We start from the raw sequence: 18508 nt of genomic DNA, 5'->3' as shown, positions 1-18508 counted from the left end.
GCCTGGGCTTTTGCTTCTACACAATAAATTTTTGTAACATATAGGATACTAAAAACCTTCTCTTCTGTCCTATGTCTTAAAATATGCCAGGAAACCATAAAGATAGCACCAATCTTAACTGTATCAACACTGTGCAGTGCCTGGATTCCCCCAGAGTTATTGGTCATAAATTAATGGAACCCCAAAAAGCTGAAAAGGAGGAGTATTCTTAACTTTTCCTATTTCAAAGTAACTACATTTTTCCCCATTGAAGAACGAATAAACGGCTGAATTAGGAAGTCTTACCTTTACATTTCCCTCCCCCTTTCTCTTCTAGCATTTCCTTTAGTCCTGAAATATAACTATTTTCAAGGATAAGATTTTTTCTGTTCCTAGGTGGGAATATTATTATCAACAATAACAAAAATTAATAGTAGCTGATCTATCAAGATTATAAGCATTACGGCCATCATTTTATAATAATGTGGGCTTCTGATTATATCTTTGAATATTTCTAACACAGAATTTACACTCAATAGAACATGGTTGAGTTAAATAAATAAATAGAACCTTGGAATCTTCTTTCTGCCTCTTGCATATTTTGAGGAATACTTAGAAGTGAGCTCAAGCTGTTATATAATGACTTAGTGTAATTATGGTAAAAAGATGGAATAATGGGTAAAATTTAAAGTAAGACTTTTGGATAAATACATCTGAAATATTAAAGCCAAAGCCAAGTTTATCACAAATTTGTTAATCTCCCTCTCCCCACCCATTTTAGAAGAGCTTTTAACCATTTTGTTTCTTAGTAGCTTAAGGAGGATGTGTGTTTTTAAAGATTTATTTATTTATTTGACAGAGAGAGATTACAAGTAGGCAGAGAGGCAGGCAGAGAGAGAGAGGAGGAAGCAGGCTCCCTGCTGAGCAGAGAGCCCGATTCGGGACTCGATCCCAGGACCCTGAGATCATGAACTGAGCCGAAGGCAGCGGCTTAACCCACTGAGCCACCCAGGCGCCCGGATGTGTGTTTTTAAAATAGCGCAGGCTTCATTCTATCTGAACATATTTAAAGCACTTTAAGAAATAAATTAAAACTTGTTTTACAAAATATTTTTGTAAGAGCTAGTTTGTAATGGTCTTTCCTAAATATATTATAAAATATTGTTGTTGTATAACTCCTTTTTTCAGTGCTGACTCCTCCTTACTCACTAGTTGGGAAACCTACCTGGTGTTAGAGACACTTAGGTAAAGAGTGGTCCAGAATGAATCAGCGATGACAGCATCTGCTCTGCCTCCCTCAGAGGTGTAGCACCTCTGTTGGCAAAGGTAGAAACCGGTAGACCTTAAGTTTCAATAACATATCCATTTGTAGGCCACTTATTAAAATCTCATTTAAAAAAACACCTACTATTCTCATTTTATAACCTTTTGCTATCTTTGTGTGACAAAATGGGCATCAGTTCTCTACTGTTTTAAGTAGCAAATTACTAAGTTAATCTTAGATTTCACTAATCAGGTATTGGCTTTCTGGAGAATAACATTTGGTAAGTGAGAACTTAATGAGTGTCCCAAGATAACTATTGTTAACTGGTGGAGCTGGTGACATTTTGTGTGTCACTGCTAGTCTTTGCCCCATGGTATATTAAGAACATGCTTTGAGCAAATGCTTTAGCATTTTCATTGCAAGTCAACCTTTTAAAAAACTCTCTTGCAATGAACATCTCTTCTATGAGAATATTTTTGGACGTTTATGTGAAAAATTGACTTATATATATATTTGGTACTGTGTTGTTAATGGGATAGAATAGAAGAACATTTACAAGAAAGTGTATTATAAAATACAAAGGACACTCCTCATATCATTCTGATGCCTTGTGTCTTTCATTTGTTATTATGTGCACTTGTTTAAGTTGAAGACAGCAATAATACTGCATATTATTTCTGTGAGGTTAAGGTATTATATTACTAGAAAAAGTAACTATAAATAGAGTGCTTATAGATACAATTATAGTCCTATGTATTAAGGGGAAATGTACTATTATTAATAGATTATTGAATTGATTCATCTTGTACATGTTTACCTGTAAATATGCCTTTTTTGTGTAAATAGAAATCTTTTATATAGGGCATTTTCTGAAAGCAGAATATACCTGTAAATCATGCCAATTCATTTGCTACACTGGGATCGGATTATTCTTCAGTAAACTCAATTTGAGGATTTAGAAAAATCAATCAAATATCATTATTCTTTCTATATGATGCCAAATTGTGTTTTGGTGACCTCTGCTATCATTTAAATGACCTGAAGTCAGGATGAGTTTCCTTGCACAGGATTGGGCCAAGTTTGCTCCCTTTTTGCTCTCTTTAGATCTTTTAAATCCTGTTTATTCCTTTTTCATTTGTATGTGTCTGTGGGTTGCAGCTTCTTGTGCTTTTACCCATTTATAAGCTATATAATATAGGGTGGCTTGTTTAGTTTCAAGAAATGATGAAAATGAAGTTTTATTCCTTAAACCCCTAAATAGATCCCTTTTACAATGTGTTTGCATTTCAGACATTTTAAGGTTTGATCTACATGTTTATTCAGTCTTAAAGATATCTAGCTCCCCATTGTGCTTATTTGCCAATTACTTTACAGCCCTTTTCATACTTTTTGTTTTAAATCTGTGGGGTTGTTTTTGTCTTGTTGCATTTTTTCCTCTGCTTGAAGATATATCTATTATTCAAATATAAAAGTGGCTTAGGAAAGAACATCCTAAAGTTTATTTAGAAATTCACCAAGCCCATACTAATGCATCTCTAATGGGGACATTTCTTTCCACACCTCTAAGGTGATTGAGCCTGTCCTTTAAAGTGAGATTTGCAAACCAGTGTCTGGCAGCTCCAATTAGCTTCTTTTGGGTTTGAAGCACATCACAAACAGTAACAAGGTCTCCTAGGACACTCCTCTTGCAAGCAGTGTAGTCATATTTCCTCATTAGTTCTTTTCAATTGTCACTAATGCCATGTTCCAGCTTTTGAGTAGGAGACAAAAAACATAAAAATTTGGTATGTATGTAGAATGAGCCATTGTTTTCCATAATTCAAGGCTCTTTTGAATTCCTTTGATAGTTTTGAAGCTTACACAGCTTAATTCATTAACCTTTACCCTTCACATAAATCAGGTGATTAGGAATCTATTGCTAAGGAGACAGATTTTTCCCTCCACTGAAACTAAGTAAATGCCTCAAAAAAAAAAAAAAATTCCTATATAGCTGACAAAAATAACCTTTTTGTTGCTTTTCAGATTTCATCAGATATTTCAGAACATTATCAAAAGCAAGTGAACATAACATTGTGTTATTATAAATAATAATCCTGGATATTTTGGAGCAGGTTTTCTTATGCTTTGTGGAGTTCTAGAAGAGTGTGTGTGTGTGTGTGTGTGTGTATGTATATATACACACACGCGTGCGCGCTCACACACACACACACACATACTCAATAGCTGTTACTTAAGAATTTACAATGGTTGCAATTTTAAAAATTTTCATCAGAGGCACGTGAATGGCTTAGTTGGTTAAGTATCTGACTCTTGATTTTGGCTTAGACCGTGATCTCAGGGTTGTGAGATGAAGCCTGCCTCAGCCTCTGTGTTGAGCGTGGAGCCTGCTTTAAGATTCTCTCTCTCCCTCTCCCCTGACTCCTCCCACTCCCTCTCTAAAATCAATCAATCAATCAGTCAATCAGTCAGATTCTCTCCCGATGTCGCACCCTCCCTTCACCCCTGCTCTTTCTCTCAGCAACAATTTCTTTTTCTTCTGAACCCTGTCAAAGAAGAAAATAATTTGAGGGGAGGCAATTCAGGATTAAACTAAAATATATTGAACCTGGAGCATTTGATTTGGAGAAACTCTTTGTGCAGGTCTTCATGTTATAGAGAATGAGAGTATGGGGTTTCAAAGGAGGTAGGTGGTTCTGTGGTTTCATGGAGGTAAGAATAGGGTGGGTTTTTCCAGATTTTTAAATTCTTTCTTGTTAAGATACATATCACTTTGTTTCTCAGAATTTGGGAAAATCGTTTAGTTGGCTTGTGTTTGATGTTCGTGGGCTAGTCTAAGAATATTGGATTTTCTGCTGTTTTCAACTATGCCATTTTCCCATTATTAATTCCTCCTTAATAATCTTATAGATTGTTACTTTCCCTGAGGATATAGTTCTTTTCCCAAGTTTTATAATTCTTTATGTTGTCATGCATGAAATGAGAAATCTTTGAATGTACTGACTTCTGGAGAATGTCCATCACATGATATTTTGAAGTTTGTCCTCAGGGATAATGGGAACACGGGGTGGGTGAAGAATGGGAAAAATTTGAATTCAAGATTCTGAGTTTAGGGACTCATGGCTTGTCCCTAGGGACAAAATTATAATTTATTATTGAGATTAATGGATACTCTCCAATGTATTATTTGTGAATAGGAGAGAGGATGGAGAAATGAAAGTTTTAAATGTGATCTTTGATTCTCTTACTCTCTTTCTTTTCTTTCTTTCTTTCTCTCTTTCTCTCTCTCTTTCTTTCTTTCTTTCTTTCTTCTTCTTCATATGCAGCATGGAGCCCAGGGTGGGCCTCAAAATCATGCCTGTGAGATCAAGACCTGGGCCAAGATCAAGTCAGACACTTGACTAAGTCACCCAGGCAGCCCTTCACTCTCCTTCTTTAAGATTCGATCACTTTACAAACGTTTCTCTATTTTATTGGTACCATTTAAAAAATACCCTTTAAAAAACTTACATAAGGAAAAAAAAAAAACTTAAATAAGAACCTATCGTCAGAAAGTTTCAATAATTACTGACCTTTACCACCTTGTTTGTTGCCTGCATGCCTACTGTACAGTGACCTGGGAAATGCTCTGACGTTAATAACGCTAAAGGTCATGACTACAGCCAGGACTCCTATAAAACAGAGAATCATTTAGAATAAATGCAGTCCACAAACCAGAGTTATGTTCATGTACTTCTTGTAAATACATACTATAATGGACTCTAGAAGTTTCAAGAGGAAAGGATAGTCACTGTGCAGGCCTCTTGTCAAGATGTGCTGTCACTGCAGGCTGCCTGGGAGAGGAGACCTGGACTAATCACTAGGTTTCAGGCACTAGCTAGTTGATGTGGGGTTTCATCTCCGTCAATTTGCAGTAACAGGACAATACAAACCATTCCCACTTTCAACTCTCAAAACAATAGCTATTTGAGGTATTTATTTGAACCACTCAATTTTGTTTAATATTATTGTATTGAGAGTTTCAGTCCACATTCACAGAACTTGGGGTTTCTCTCCTCAAATACCACATCTGGGAATGATGTGATATTTACATTAAAGAAATTAAGTTTTGCTACAAATCTTCTAAGGAATGTGTTTTTCTCCACGAATCTTTATTCAAGGAATATTTCCATGTTATGCGTAACTTCTAGCACAGTGGCTGTGATTACAGGGTAATTAAAACTAGTTGGAAAACCTTGTGCAACCGAACTTTTAAAACCAGAGCAAAAATCCTAGGTGATCCTTTGTGAAAGCAAAGTACTTTTCTCTTATATTTCCTTTCTCTTTTTCTGTCTAAAAAGTATTTACTACTTATTTGTTAATAATGTGTTATCTCTTGGCTATTGCCTCTTGAATAAGATAAATTTAGTTACTATATCTATTCATAAAAACTTCCCACTGACACACAGGGGGGAAACCTGATGCTCATGGCCTTTCATCAGTTTTTAGAGACTTTTCATCCTGTGTTTGATTACCTTATTTTCTATGAATACTGGTTCTTGTTGCCTATGAAACAGCACTTGATCTGGCTTATACAGTGAAATCAATTTGTGTTATTTTTTTCTTCGTAGTGGGCTCTGTGTGTCTTTAATGTTTCTATGTGCTTGTCATGTATCTTACATAGAATCAGGTAGCAGGAATGCAGATAGGATATGGCAATTGTTTAGAGTTTTTTCACAATCAAATGTAAAATCAGGCTTTCTGGACTATTTAGAAAGAGCATGAGAAAAAAAAAACGACATAAACATTATTTCTGTACTAATTTATTTCATTTTGTGGTAGTCATACAGAATGCTGCATCTGTAAACTTTTGGTAGGTGATAGAGGAGGATAAAAGTGTATCTTTGATATGGCAGAAAGTAGTCAGACTTTTTTTTAATTTAGGATTTTGTAATCATCTAGGGTCTTTATTTTTATCCTTAGCATATGAAAATTCATTTTTAAAGTTGTAAAGAAAACATAGTTGTTGCCTGTAATGTCTTATCTGCTTTTGTTCTTCCGTTTTTATGAGTTTATTCAAATATTACATTAAAGTCAAATGACATGGAATTAGGTTTAAAATTTTCCCTTTATAATAAGCTGTATCAATGGTAATTGCATTGTGTTGCTGTCTTAAGTTTTCTGCTGTAGCCATGGAAGAACCTCTCCATTTTTGTCATAAATCCTTTAAAAAAAAAAAAAGCCAGAAAAGAATGTTTATTCAATTATTCCAAGGAACTTTGAAATGTTTATCATTCCATTAAAACAATATTCTATAAAAATATTCTAAAGGAAAAAATATGTCCTCTTTATAACTAATTTAACCTTCAGTAATGAATTGTGTGAAGGAAAATTGTATAAAATTTTCTGACATTTTATGAAGATTCCTACAAATAAGCCAGACAGCAAATAAAATATCTGCAAGACAGAGATGGATACTCAGTAATTTTTTGATGGATTATACACACAGGTATCAAATTACTTGATCCTTACTTCCTAGGAAAGGTTAATGACTCTTTTTGCTTTTACCCTTTTACTTAACTGTTATTTATAAAGATTAAAGCAACGACTACGTTGAAGGATGCATATTCCTATGTGTCAGTATGACTGTACAGGTTTTTCTGATATTGTAGGAGACTGAGCCATAAAATGGATGGCGTTGTTAATCATTATTTTTAAAGTTCATTCAGTTCTGTATTGCATGTTCTGCTATGGCTATTAAATCTGAGTGCACCATTCAAAAACCTTTTAACTTAAATGAAACCAGAAAAGACTATAAATCTTATGTATCTATATCTATATTACATATCTATATAACAATTCACTTAAAATATTAAGAATTAAAAATTTTGAAGTAAAAGATCTTAAAGTTCTTACATGTGCAGACTTCTTTTTTTTTAATCTATAACCAGTGTTAGATTTTTAAATATTTCTGGTTTATATTGAATAAAGTACACAAAAATGTATATTTTAGTGTTATCAGACTCCATCATTAATAACTGAAACATGAATAATATTACTGTCCACCTGTAATGACCATCATCTATATTCTAGTTTCATTATAATTGCTTTTATATTATTATGTAAATGACATGTTCATTGTATAACCTGTGTTTACTGGTCTATTGCTAAAAGTGACATTACTCTTATAGAAATAACACTTTTCATCACTTGGTTTTAAAATATACACTAGTCATAAATGTACTTAATTAAAGTCATTTGGGTATTAGAGCACTTGAGTTTAAAGCAAGGAATATAACACTTTTTCCTGAAACACCTTGAAAGAAGTTTGTTGAAAGAAGAGAGCTGTGGCATTCATCAAAAGCTGACCTCTTCCTGTTACAGTCATGGCCAAACTCTTGCTAATTTAACTTGAAATATATTAGTGTAACTCACCACTTTTTTGTGTGTGTGTTTTAGGTGTGTGGAGGTCATTGCAAAGGAAGGACAAAACCTGAAAGAGCTGTATTTGGTGTCCTGTAAAATCACAGATTATGGTATGTAAAGAGTCATTGTCCTAATCTTTTTTTAGAATGAAAAGTTACAAAATCTGTGAAAACTTTTTGAAAGAAATCACGAGCCACTATCTCATAGAGTCTACTTAATCTTTATTTGCACTAACTATGGTCACAGCAAAAGAAATTAAGAAATCCTAAGACTAGGACCCAGAGTAAAATGAACATGTATATCAGTTTAAACGCATGTGTGCGCACACACACACACTCACATAGGGTTAAAATGTGTGGTTTAAAAACTTATACAATGAAAATAAATACTGGGAGAACTAAATATTTGGTATAATAAATATAACTAAAGAAGTTATTACTAGAGTTAATTTGCTTAATTTAATGTCATGTCAAATACATTCCCTGCTGACATTCCAAATGGCACACTGTTTAATGCTTCACATTTTTTAAAGCTTTGGAAACTTCCACGTTTAGGTATGTAGGAAGCAAAGGGTATATATTTGTATGTAAGATTTTAAATTATCTTAATTTTCAATATCTCTTTAAAGTAGAGAAAAGCAAGTTGTTTTATAAAAAAAAAAAAAATGAGAAGTGTGAAATCATCCTGTTGGAGTAAAAAAAGGAAAATAACCTAGCCTTTCCTTTTTTATTCAGCTTTATGTATTTTTTCTTAGTAATTTATGTATTTATCTAGAGTTTTAAGCAGATATTTGGCTTTATGGGAGACTGAACTGGTTTTCTTTTTTCTTTTCTGATTTTTTAATTTGTTTGTTTAAATTTGAGACTGTGCTTTTTACCTTGAGGGAAACTTATAATAATTCATCAAGTTTTTTTAATTGTTAACTCTGACATATGCTAATAAATGACTCCAGTCCTAGGATGTCATGCTGACCATCTGTCCTGGGTGGGAGAACTGTATTTTATCAGCTACTAAATTAAACCATTAGAAGAATTCTACTATAGCTCTGATAAAAAATAACATAAAATATTTGGTTTAAAATAATGCTAATTTCTTTTTCCGAGTTTATTTTTTAGAATGGAAAATGAGTCTTATGTGGATTTATTCATCATGTTTCTGGGTTGTTGGGGTCTTCCCTTCTTATACCATGCAAAAGGAGTGTTTTGATATTTTTTGTACTTTGTTTTCTGGTTTCACATATTAGATTGCCACTTAGATACAGTAATTCTAAAACCTATTTTATCTCCCCGTTGTTTAGCCCTTAGAGAGTTCTGTCAATCTAGGGCATGCAGGTAGATTTGTTGATTAGCTAATACATTCATTCATTCCAACTCTTTCCTTGGCATTCAAGCTCCTTTACCATTAGACTACCTGCCCCTCCAATCTTATTTTATATATTTCTCCCCTTTCCCTATGCAGTGCCAGTGTCAGATTGCTAATGGCCCAGAGAGCTACAGATTAAGTTCCTTAGAATGAACTCTTCAAGGTCCTACAGTGGAAATGTTGCTAAAATTACACTCTGTCCCAGCACCTGTTAAGTTAGCAAGTGCAAAGAAATGTTCCAGGCGATGTGAAGAAGAACAAAAGCTTTGGACTTGAGATACAATTGGGACCCAGTTCAGTCTTTTTGTCTTTATCTGTTCTTTGGCCTTAGGGAAGCTCCTTCACATCTCTGAGGCTCAGTTTCCTCATTTGGGGAATACATGTCTGATGTCCTATTTATGTACCCAGCACCGAGTCTAATGATTAGTGTTGGTAAATGTTGCTTTCCTACAGGAGGGGGAAAAGATTTTTTACAAAATTCTTCCAGCCTCTTTCCTTTCCTAGGCTTTGGAAGAGGTTTTTGTTGTTGTTGTTGTTGTTGTTGTTGCCATTGTGTAGTTATTGTTTATTGCTCTTGTTTCTTGATATTATCATGTTTTGGTGTTTAGAAATTTGGGGATTTTTTCTCCTGGTGAGGCAAAAACGTTGTTAAAACCTTGCCAATATGGTTTACATTTATTCACTTAGGTTGATAGATCTTTGCACATTAGTGTCACCGGGGGAATTTCTAAAGCATACTGATGCCTGAGTTTTATTCAAGACTAATTAAATCAGAATTTCTATGAGGTGGCACCGGGGCACAGGTTTTGTAAAACCTGCCTAAATGATGTTACATGAACCAAAGTTGAGAACAACTGATCCAGTCCATTTGAAGGGGCCAGAAATGGCCATATAGGGGACTTCCTTGCCGTGGTGATGAGAAATCTATTTCAATTTTTCTGGTATCTTAGTTGTGTCAGCTCTAAGCACTCTGCCTCACCTCATCTCTCTTCCATCTTTTCTTTGGTTTTAGGTATTCAGAGGGTTCATGGAAAGCCAGTGTTCATCTATTGATTCTGTTCTTCAAAATGTTGGGGCACAATTGAGGAGGAGGGGTAAAGGTCGATAGTTTATGAGATTGTAGTATAATTGCTATTTGATTATAAAATTTTAAAAAATCACTGAAAGTTCAGCTCAGCTCAGCTCTTTCCCCCTGGTAACATGCCAATAACACATGAATAATTTTTGTCAAAAAAGACAGCAAAAAGGATTATTCATTTGTAACCAGAGAAACGGCATGTTATTGGAGGTAACTGCTCTGCTGGGGAAGGCTGGCTGTGATCCTTTGCCCTGTGTTAATTATAAATTTTAAACAGAAAAACAGTTGCCTGTTTTCTTCTTTAACTGGATAAGTAAAGATATATTCTGTAGAACTTTTAGATTATTGAGGCTACTGAAAAGTTGTAAGATTTTTTGTACACCTGATACTGGGGGGGTTTCATCCTTTGAGAGACTACTCCAGAATTCTGCTTCCTATTGCTTTAGTCAAATTCGAGCTAGTTAGTCTTGTCCTCACCTCCTCCCTCTGTGGTGCTGTGATTGTACATGCTTTCATTATAGTATACGGAGATTTCTGAAGTTTTTGCAGAATGCATTGATTCAGAAACAGCAGCTCGCCTGGCATATCATTTGTAATTTTTGTCAAGATTCTCACAGATGTTGAATGTGTTATTATACTACGTAGCAACACCTGGCCAGGCTGTTATGAAGTTATGTTCATTTTAATTGACATATGATATAGTTGTCATGAAGAAAACTATCATTCTAATAGACTTCTTATTCCCCAAACTGAACATAGATCTTTATGGTAAAGGATGGCAACTATAAACAAATCAATAATTCAAGCCAGCTAAACAGAAAATACAGTCTTGGGAAATTGCTCCCTGAAGAGAAATCTAATATCGTCACTTTTCTATCACTGAACAAATAAATGTTATATAGGCAGTATTGTGGGGGAAAACTCAAATTTAGGAGTCAGAGAGTTAGGTTAGAATCTAGTTTTGCCTCTTCTTTTCTTTATGACCTTGAGCAAGTTATTTAAGCTCCTAGTTTTGTCATCTGTTAAGCACATAATAAAATGTACCATAAAAGGTAGTGAATATGAATTTAAAACATCTGCGTCATGCCTCGTGGCATAGTGGGTACTCATTAATTGGCAGTTCTTAATATAATAGAATTGTCTCTTTCTCTGAAGAAGAATCGGCTTTCCTCCCCCTCCTCTCCCACCTCCCCCTCTTCTCTCAAACCTCTCCAAGTGTGGCTTTCCTGTCTATGCAAATCATGATCTAGAAGTTTGGCCTGTATTAGTCTGTACTTGTCTCGTTGACTTCTATACCTAAGCTATCTAAGCCAGATTCTGATTAGTAGGGAGCCAAGGGAAAGATGCGGCAGAAAGCTGAAATCTTTCATTTGCCTCCCCATCTTATGGGAGGCATCTCTTTATTTTTGTTTGGATAATTTTCTCTTTGCTCCCATCGTGCTTTCTTTTGTTCCAAGAATTGTCAGCTAGTTTTCAACCTACCTCTCCACTTGCCTTCAAATACTTTTCTGTTGAAAGTCCTCTTCTGGAAAATTGTATCCTTGGGATTGAAAGGAAGACAAGGAATAGAAAGTGACATGTATCCTTCAGCCTGTGGAGGACAGAGCCAGTCTGTCTGGGGCTGCATGGCACAGAACAGGAAGTGTAATGAATGGGATGGATGAATAAAGCGCTTGCCTCCCCTGATATCTCCAGAGTGAGTTTTACAAGTGTGACCCTGTGTCAGGGAGCAGTTGTAAAAAGGACCTAGGTTTCCTTCTAGGTTGTTATCGTATTTCCTTTGACTTCAGCCACTCCTGAGACCCCCTAGAAATATACTCTAGAGGGTATCTTTTGATTTACCTCTCAAGTTGTCAAATAAACTTTAATTAAAGAGGACTGTAAACACTTAACTGCTGACTGATATTTGTGGCCTACAAGGTCACTGACAACCCACAGACTCACTCTGTGCCACTCCGTGGGCTCTCTGTCACTCCCACGGTCCCTGGGGCTATTGCTCCAGGGCAGTCTTTGGTTGCCTCTTACTCTGCTTGCCACTGGTCTGCTGTCTGATTTGGGACTTTTAAACCTAAACTCAAGCCTCCTGCAAAACTTTTGGATTGCTCTGAGCAAAAGGTCTCCCAAGTCAAGGATGTCACTATTCCCATGGTTATCTATTTGAGATGTCATTTCAGTTGGTCTGCCGTGCAACAGACATGACACGTATTCATTCTGTCAGCAGATAGATTCAGCACCTACTGTGTGCTGGGGTCTGTTCTCGATGCAAGATATAAATAGTTTCTGTATTCCCGGAGCTTTCAATAGGATGGGATTGAGAGAACTTGCTCATTTTAAGGAAAAAAAGAAAAGGGTAATTCATCTCCTTCCTCCAGACAAGAAGAATGGCAGGGAGTGGCCTGCTGACATTAATCTTTTCTTTGTTGTAACCCACACCTCACCTCAGCCTTGTTGACCTTCTAATGTTATTGAAAGATTTATAGGTTGTACATTCCCTATCTCTTCTTGGGCAACCAGATCTCTTCATCTGTTAGTTAACCCAAATTAGGATCCTGGATGCATTATTAAAATAAATAAGCATGCCGAAGAAACAAAAAGAAATCCTAACAAGCATTCTGGATTATGCTATTATCAAGAGTGCTTCATTTTTTCTTATCAAACCAACACTAATAAATTATTCAAGAAAAAGGCTCATACTAAAAATAATTTTGTTCTTTTTATATATATTATGTTATTTTTCATATTATTAGGTATGCATTACATACAATGATGTTTCCTTTAAAATTAAATTCCTGGTTTTTCCTTTTACATTTTTTTTCATTTTCAAATTGTATTTCAAACTGTTCCAAGATTGTTGGGTAAAATTCAGCTCCTTTTGTCAGCAGGAATAACTCTAATAGTTGTAAAGTGACAGAGAAGAACTTTAGAAAATACATTTGCAAGTCAAAAAGAATGTCTTATTGTTTACTGTTGATTATTCATGCTTTTTTTTCCTTCTATCATTTAAATATAGATAGCTTTTATTGTTTCTAACAAAATAGTACTAAATTGCTAAATCTTCTATTGTTGCAAATTTCCCTTGTTTATATGTCCATCTTAAAAGTTATTTCTTTTCACTTCTAATTCTCTATTTTTATTCCTGGAGTTCCTCACTACTAGATTGATATGCCTACTAATGTACTTAGCAAATACTATATCCTTTTTTTTTCTTCTCAGTAATGGTCATAATTTCTCACCAAAAATTTGGTATTTAGTATTTAATTGTAACTTTTTCTAAATGTTTTTCTTTGCTTAGCAGCAAAGAAATTGTTGACTTTCTTCTTCAGTTCCTAGGTCATCCTAAGACCACAGCTACATAACCTTGAAATAAAAGGCTGAACAATAATAATGCTTATCACTTTGGCTTGCCATCATAGACCACAGAATCTCAAATCTTTTGAGAAGGACTTAAAAGACATTTCTTCCAGAAGATACTCCCATAACCAATTCAAAGATGAACTCTTGCTTCATCTATAATGGAATTTTTTTTCTTTTTTAATTAAGAAACCTTTAACCTACATTTAAAAGACAAACAGACCAATTTCTATTTGCCCCTAAATTTTCTTAATAACTCCAAATGCATATATATTGTTGCTCTAAATTAATTTATTAATTTTTTATAAATAAATACTAAATTTCTATATTTAACTGAATTATTAAGTGAAATATTATTAACTTTCCAACTTTTCTCACTTTTAGCATTTCTAAAATGTAGTATTTAATTTTAATTAGCTGTTTTTAACATTAATCTTGTAAAAGAAACTTGTCCCAAATCACATAGTCATTTTTCAGAGTTTTCATCTTTAACCCTCATTGCTTTGTGTTCTCGAGTATGCAGACTAAGCATTTGTTTTCCTTGCACCATGCTTTATTATAAATAGAATTATTATTGATTATTACCAGTGGTTAATAGACCTAAAGGGGACTGCAATGAACACCAAGATAATTGCAATAATCCTAAATTCTACACAAGTAACAATTTCCTGATGTTAAAACTTCTTCAAGGGGCGCCTGGGTGGCTCAGTGGGTTAAACCTCTGCCTTCAGCTCAGGTCATGCTCTCAGGGTCCTGGGATCGAGCCCCACATCGGGCTGTCTGCTCAGCAGGGAGCCTGCTTCCCCTTCTCTCTCTGTCTGCCTCTCTGTCTACTTGTGATCTCTCTCTCTCTGTCAAATAAATAAATAAAATCTTTAAAAAAAAAAAAAAAAACTTCTTCAAAATAGAAGTCCTGAGTAGTAGTGAATTCTCTATTACAAGGATTATTCAAGCTGAGGGCACCTGGCCGGCTCAGTCAGTGGAGGATACTACTTTTGATCTCAGGATCATGAGTTCGAGCCCCACATTGGGTGTAGAGATTACTTCTTAAAAATCTTTAAAAAGAGTGATTTATGCTGAGATAATCTCTTTAGGAGAATATGGAAAGATGGAAACATTGAGTAAGGAATTGACCTATATGATGTTTAAATTCCTTTCTAATCCTGTGATTTATTCTGGACTGGTTTTGTGTTTTATTTCATTCAGCAGATATTTACTGCGTAAGTGTTGCCTGGGGGGTGTGGAGAATATGGAGATGGATAGAAAGTATACACTCTTATGTTGAGAAAGAAGACAGAAGCAGTGAAAAGTTTCCTGACATATTAAACAATATGATGAGGTCAAATAGAAAAATAGGCCCTCTGAGATGTAGAGGTTCAGGAGGGCAGATCATCAGAGATTTAAATCGTCGGGGAACTATCTGTGGTGGAAGAGGCATGGGAGGACAGAGATTTGAGAAGGAAGGGCATTTGAGGTAGTACAGCCCTAGGAAAGGCTCAGAGCAAGAACAGGTGTCTGAATGGATGAGTTTGTATGCGTTGGTTAATCTAAAGAAAGAGCAGAAATCATCCAAAGTGATTACGTGCACACACGGGCAAATTTTGAAGAAACCTTATGAAAATATTCTAGTTGAAAATTCAGGGTAAGTTCCAACTTTCATCTCAACTTTTCCCATCTTATTCACCATTCCCATGGTAACAACTTCACTTAACATATATAAAAGGAAACACTACTTTGAGTTCTAAGTAATCAAGTATCCAGTTCAATTGAAGGAAATCAAATGGTAAACTTTCATGACAATAATCATAATAATAAAATAGTTAATATTTTTTAGATGTTTTCTGCGGGTATTATTTATTTAATCCCCTTAACACCCCACTTTAGATAGTACTATTAAATTTAGGCCTGCAGATATAGAAACTGAGGCCTAGAAAGGCTCAGGTTCACATAGTGAGTAGTGATGTGGTATGGGTTCAATGGTACGTCAAGTCTCTTGCGTAATCACTCATAGGTCAGTGATGTGCTTATAAGTATTTATTGCTAGACAGTCTTGTTAGATTTTCCCAGTTCTCAGAGCTTAAAAAATATAACTGAATCCTGTGCTACCATGTTTGTCCGTCTGTATATAAAAAACAATGTCACAAAGCAGCTACCCGTTAAGATCTAATTATATCGTTATAGGACTTAATAGGTTTAACGTGCTTATTCACTATAACTTTGTTATGCCGACACCAAATACCAGTTGCATGCTGTGATTAAACATTCCCTAGCCGGAAGGTAGAGACTCTCATTGATGTTAAATGTGTACTCATGTATTCAACAAATATTTTCTTAATAATTTCAAAACTGTCTTTAATTCTTCAGGAATAAAAAAATTTTCTTACATCTCCTTTCTAAATTTTCCCCCAAAATTTCTGAAGGAAGCAGAAATATTATTGATTTTTTAAAATAGAGAATAAAGTTGAGCCCAGACAGTTTTAATTAATTAAGCAAAGCTAGAACTAAAATCTCCTACTGTAAATCGTTTACTGAATTACATGCAGATAACTCCTCAAATGTCTCTGCTTTTCATATAGAAATAACTTCTTCATTGAAATAGTCCTTTGAAAGCAATTTTTGCCAACATTAAATGACATAATTTCATAGCAGCTTTTCAAAGTACAGCTATTTCTAGAGATATGCAGTTGTACCATTCTCAAAACTGTAAGCAACTGTTCTTTAAGTTCATCTACCGTGAACCTGAGCTCAGAAGTTCCTTAGTGTCGTATCTGTCTCAGGTGCCCATTACTTTTCTTCCCTTAAGGAGAGCATCTTCCAATAATATTCTCTGAAAAGTCAGAACAGAATCTCTTTGGTGTGGCTTTGCTCTCCACCTCCTCTATGCTCTTAATTTTAGAGCAGCTCATTTTCTCAGGTATCATGAAAAGTAAGAGTAGAAAGGGAGGAAAACCCAAGAGCTGCATCTCTTCCTTCTAAAGCATCAAACCATATATCCTCCACTTACAAGTGTTTTTTTAGGGTTTTACCCTCTCTTTGAAATGGTTTTGTCCTCCTCAGCGGATGTTTGACTAAATCTTTTTCATGATTTGCTGGTCAATTAGCGTACTTAAGATATTTGTCATCTAACTTATTTTGAAACAAAACAAAACAAACATTTATTAAGTTTCCCCTTAGAAAGTGATAGTATTGCTCATATTAAAATATAAATCGAACATTAAAATAATTTTACTGTATGTCTGTCTCTAGGTAGGCTCACATCATTATATCCACTAGTACTGACAGTAATTGAGCTTTACAGCAGGTCTTTCTCTTTCCACTTATTAGTACGACTTCCGTATATTAAGAGCAGCTTTCTGTTATTGACTTTTTTGTTTACCTGAGTTCAATTAATATAGGAAAGAAAAGAATAATACATTATTTTTTCTCTTTATTGACCAGCTTTCAAAATATTAGTTAGGTTTCCATCTTCTAAACGTAACCTGTGAAGAGTTATTGTTGTTGCATTATCATTATAAGCTCAGCAATCCATTGCAGTTGTTTTCTTACTGATACTCAGTTTGTCCTGCCTTTGGTACTGGAAGCTTCTGTAAGTTTGTTCCTTACAGAAACAAACTTTTTTTTTTTTTTTTAAGATTTTATTTATTTATTTGACAGAGAGAGATCACAAGTAGGCAGAGAGGCAGGCAGAGAGAGAGAGAGGAGGAAGCAGGCTCTCTGCTGAGCAGAGAGCCCGATGCAGGACTCGATCCCAGGACCCTGAGATCATGACCCGAGCCGAAGGCAGCGGCTTAACCCACTGAGCCACCCATGCACCCACCTGTGTGCTTTTGATACAGAACGATTATGTCAAGATACAACAGGCTCACTTTGTGCATTCCATATTAGAGACATGGCATCAGCTGCTTTTCTAAAGAACTCTGGTTCTTTGAGTGAATTAGGCTTTTTTCCCCCTTTTTCTTTAATTTAGAGAACTTCCTCCTTTAAAGTCTGTTGCACTCTGAATCTTATATCACTATTTTCTTTTATTCCTCCAGCTTAAAACTTACTCTGTATTTCAGCATAAATCCAATCCTCCCATTACAATTCAGCGATATCAGTCCTTGAGTTTTAAAGCATCTTCATTTAGGGATTTCCTACATACTAGAAACTTCTAGTCCCTTATATCCGACACTCCCTTAATCTTACCGGCATGTTCTGCTTTTGGAGAAGTTAGAGGTGGGATTTAGGAAGGAGAAGTAGTTTTACATTTTAGGTACTCCATCAACTTTTTGGAGATTTCCTTCTGATTTTATTTGTCTCTGATTTTCTGCATTTGTTTTAAATAAGGACTAAAATTAGACCTCTTGGATCCATTTGGAAATAAGTAGAAAACTGTTCAAACTGTATGGTCTTATATAATCTCATCCAGGGGCTTTCAGACTTTCTTGTCCTACAGTGAAAAATGCATTTTGCATTTATAGTGCTTGTTGTACTCTCACTAAATTGATTTCATCTCTTACTAGAATGGCCAGCAGTTGAACTGCTGTGATTCAGCTTCTTCAATGTATAGATAAGAACTACATCTGTCAGTCAATGACCTGCTCAAGAGTAGAAAACAGATGGATTTCCTTGATACAAAATGGTCACTGTTCTTCTTGAGGTAGAAGGTGCCAACCTTCCCATGCTCATCAAATCCTGCATGTTGCTTTTATTATCTGTGAAATAAGGGATTAGTAGTGTTTCCATCTTATATCTTTGGGAGAAAGAGAGGCAAAGAGATTCTCCTGATGATTGATTTCACCTTAGACAGATACTAAATGGAATTTTCTCCAGAGGCAAAAAAGGTAGTTTTGTTAATTTCCTAATTTGGTAAATCAAATGTACTTTCAATTTATATATTAAACTACTCATTTTAACCCTTATCCTAATACGTTTCCTTGGGATTTTAAGATTCAGTCACCTAAAATTTATCTGTCAAATGTGTTCCTTTTCTTGGGTTTATCTGCATGACATTAAATAAATAGTTTGAACTTTTCAACTTTTCAAACAATTGTATTGAGTTGACGTGGCTGATCCAGCCTATGTGTGTCTGT

The 18508-nt window shown here is 35.0% G+C and overlaps 1 protein-coding gene across 2 annotated transcripts in view; it reads left to right on the top strand.

Annotated features, from left to right (window-relative positions):
- FBXL17 (F-box and leucine rich repeat protein 17) overlaps nucleotides 1-18508 on the top strand; it is a 504101-nt gene that overhangs the window by 335319 nt on the left and 150274 nt on the right. For both annotated transcript variants that reach the window (XM_059418335.1, XM_059418334.1), the window contains exon 7: nucleotides 7679-7755. In XM_059418335.1, the coding sequence (XP_059274318.1) occupies nucleotides 7679-7755 (77 nt within the window). The remainder of the gene's footprint in view (nucleotides 1-7678; nucleotides 7756-18508) is intronic.

The sequence above is a fragment of the Mustela nigripes genome, chromosome 12 (genome assembly GCF_022355385.1).
Source record: "Mustela nigripes isolate SB6536 chromosome 12, MUSNIG.SB6536, whole genome shotgun sequence".
NCBI classification, from domain to species: Eukaryota; Metazoa; Chordata; class Mammalia; order Carnivora; family Mustelidae; genus Mustela; species Mustela nigripes.
This window is presented reverse-complemented; position numbering and strand designations above follow the sequence as displayed.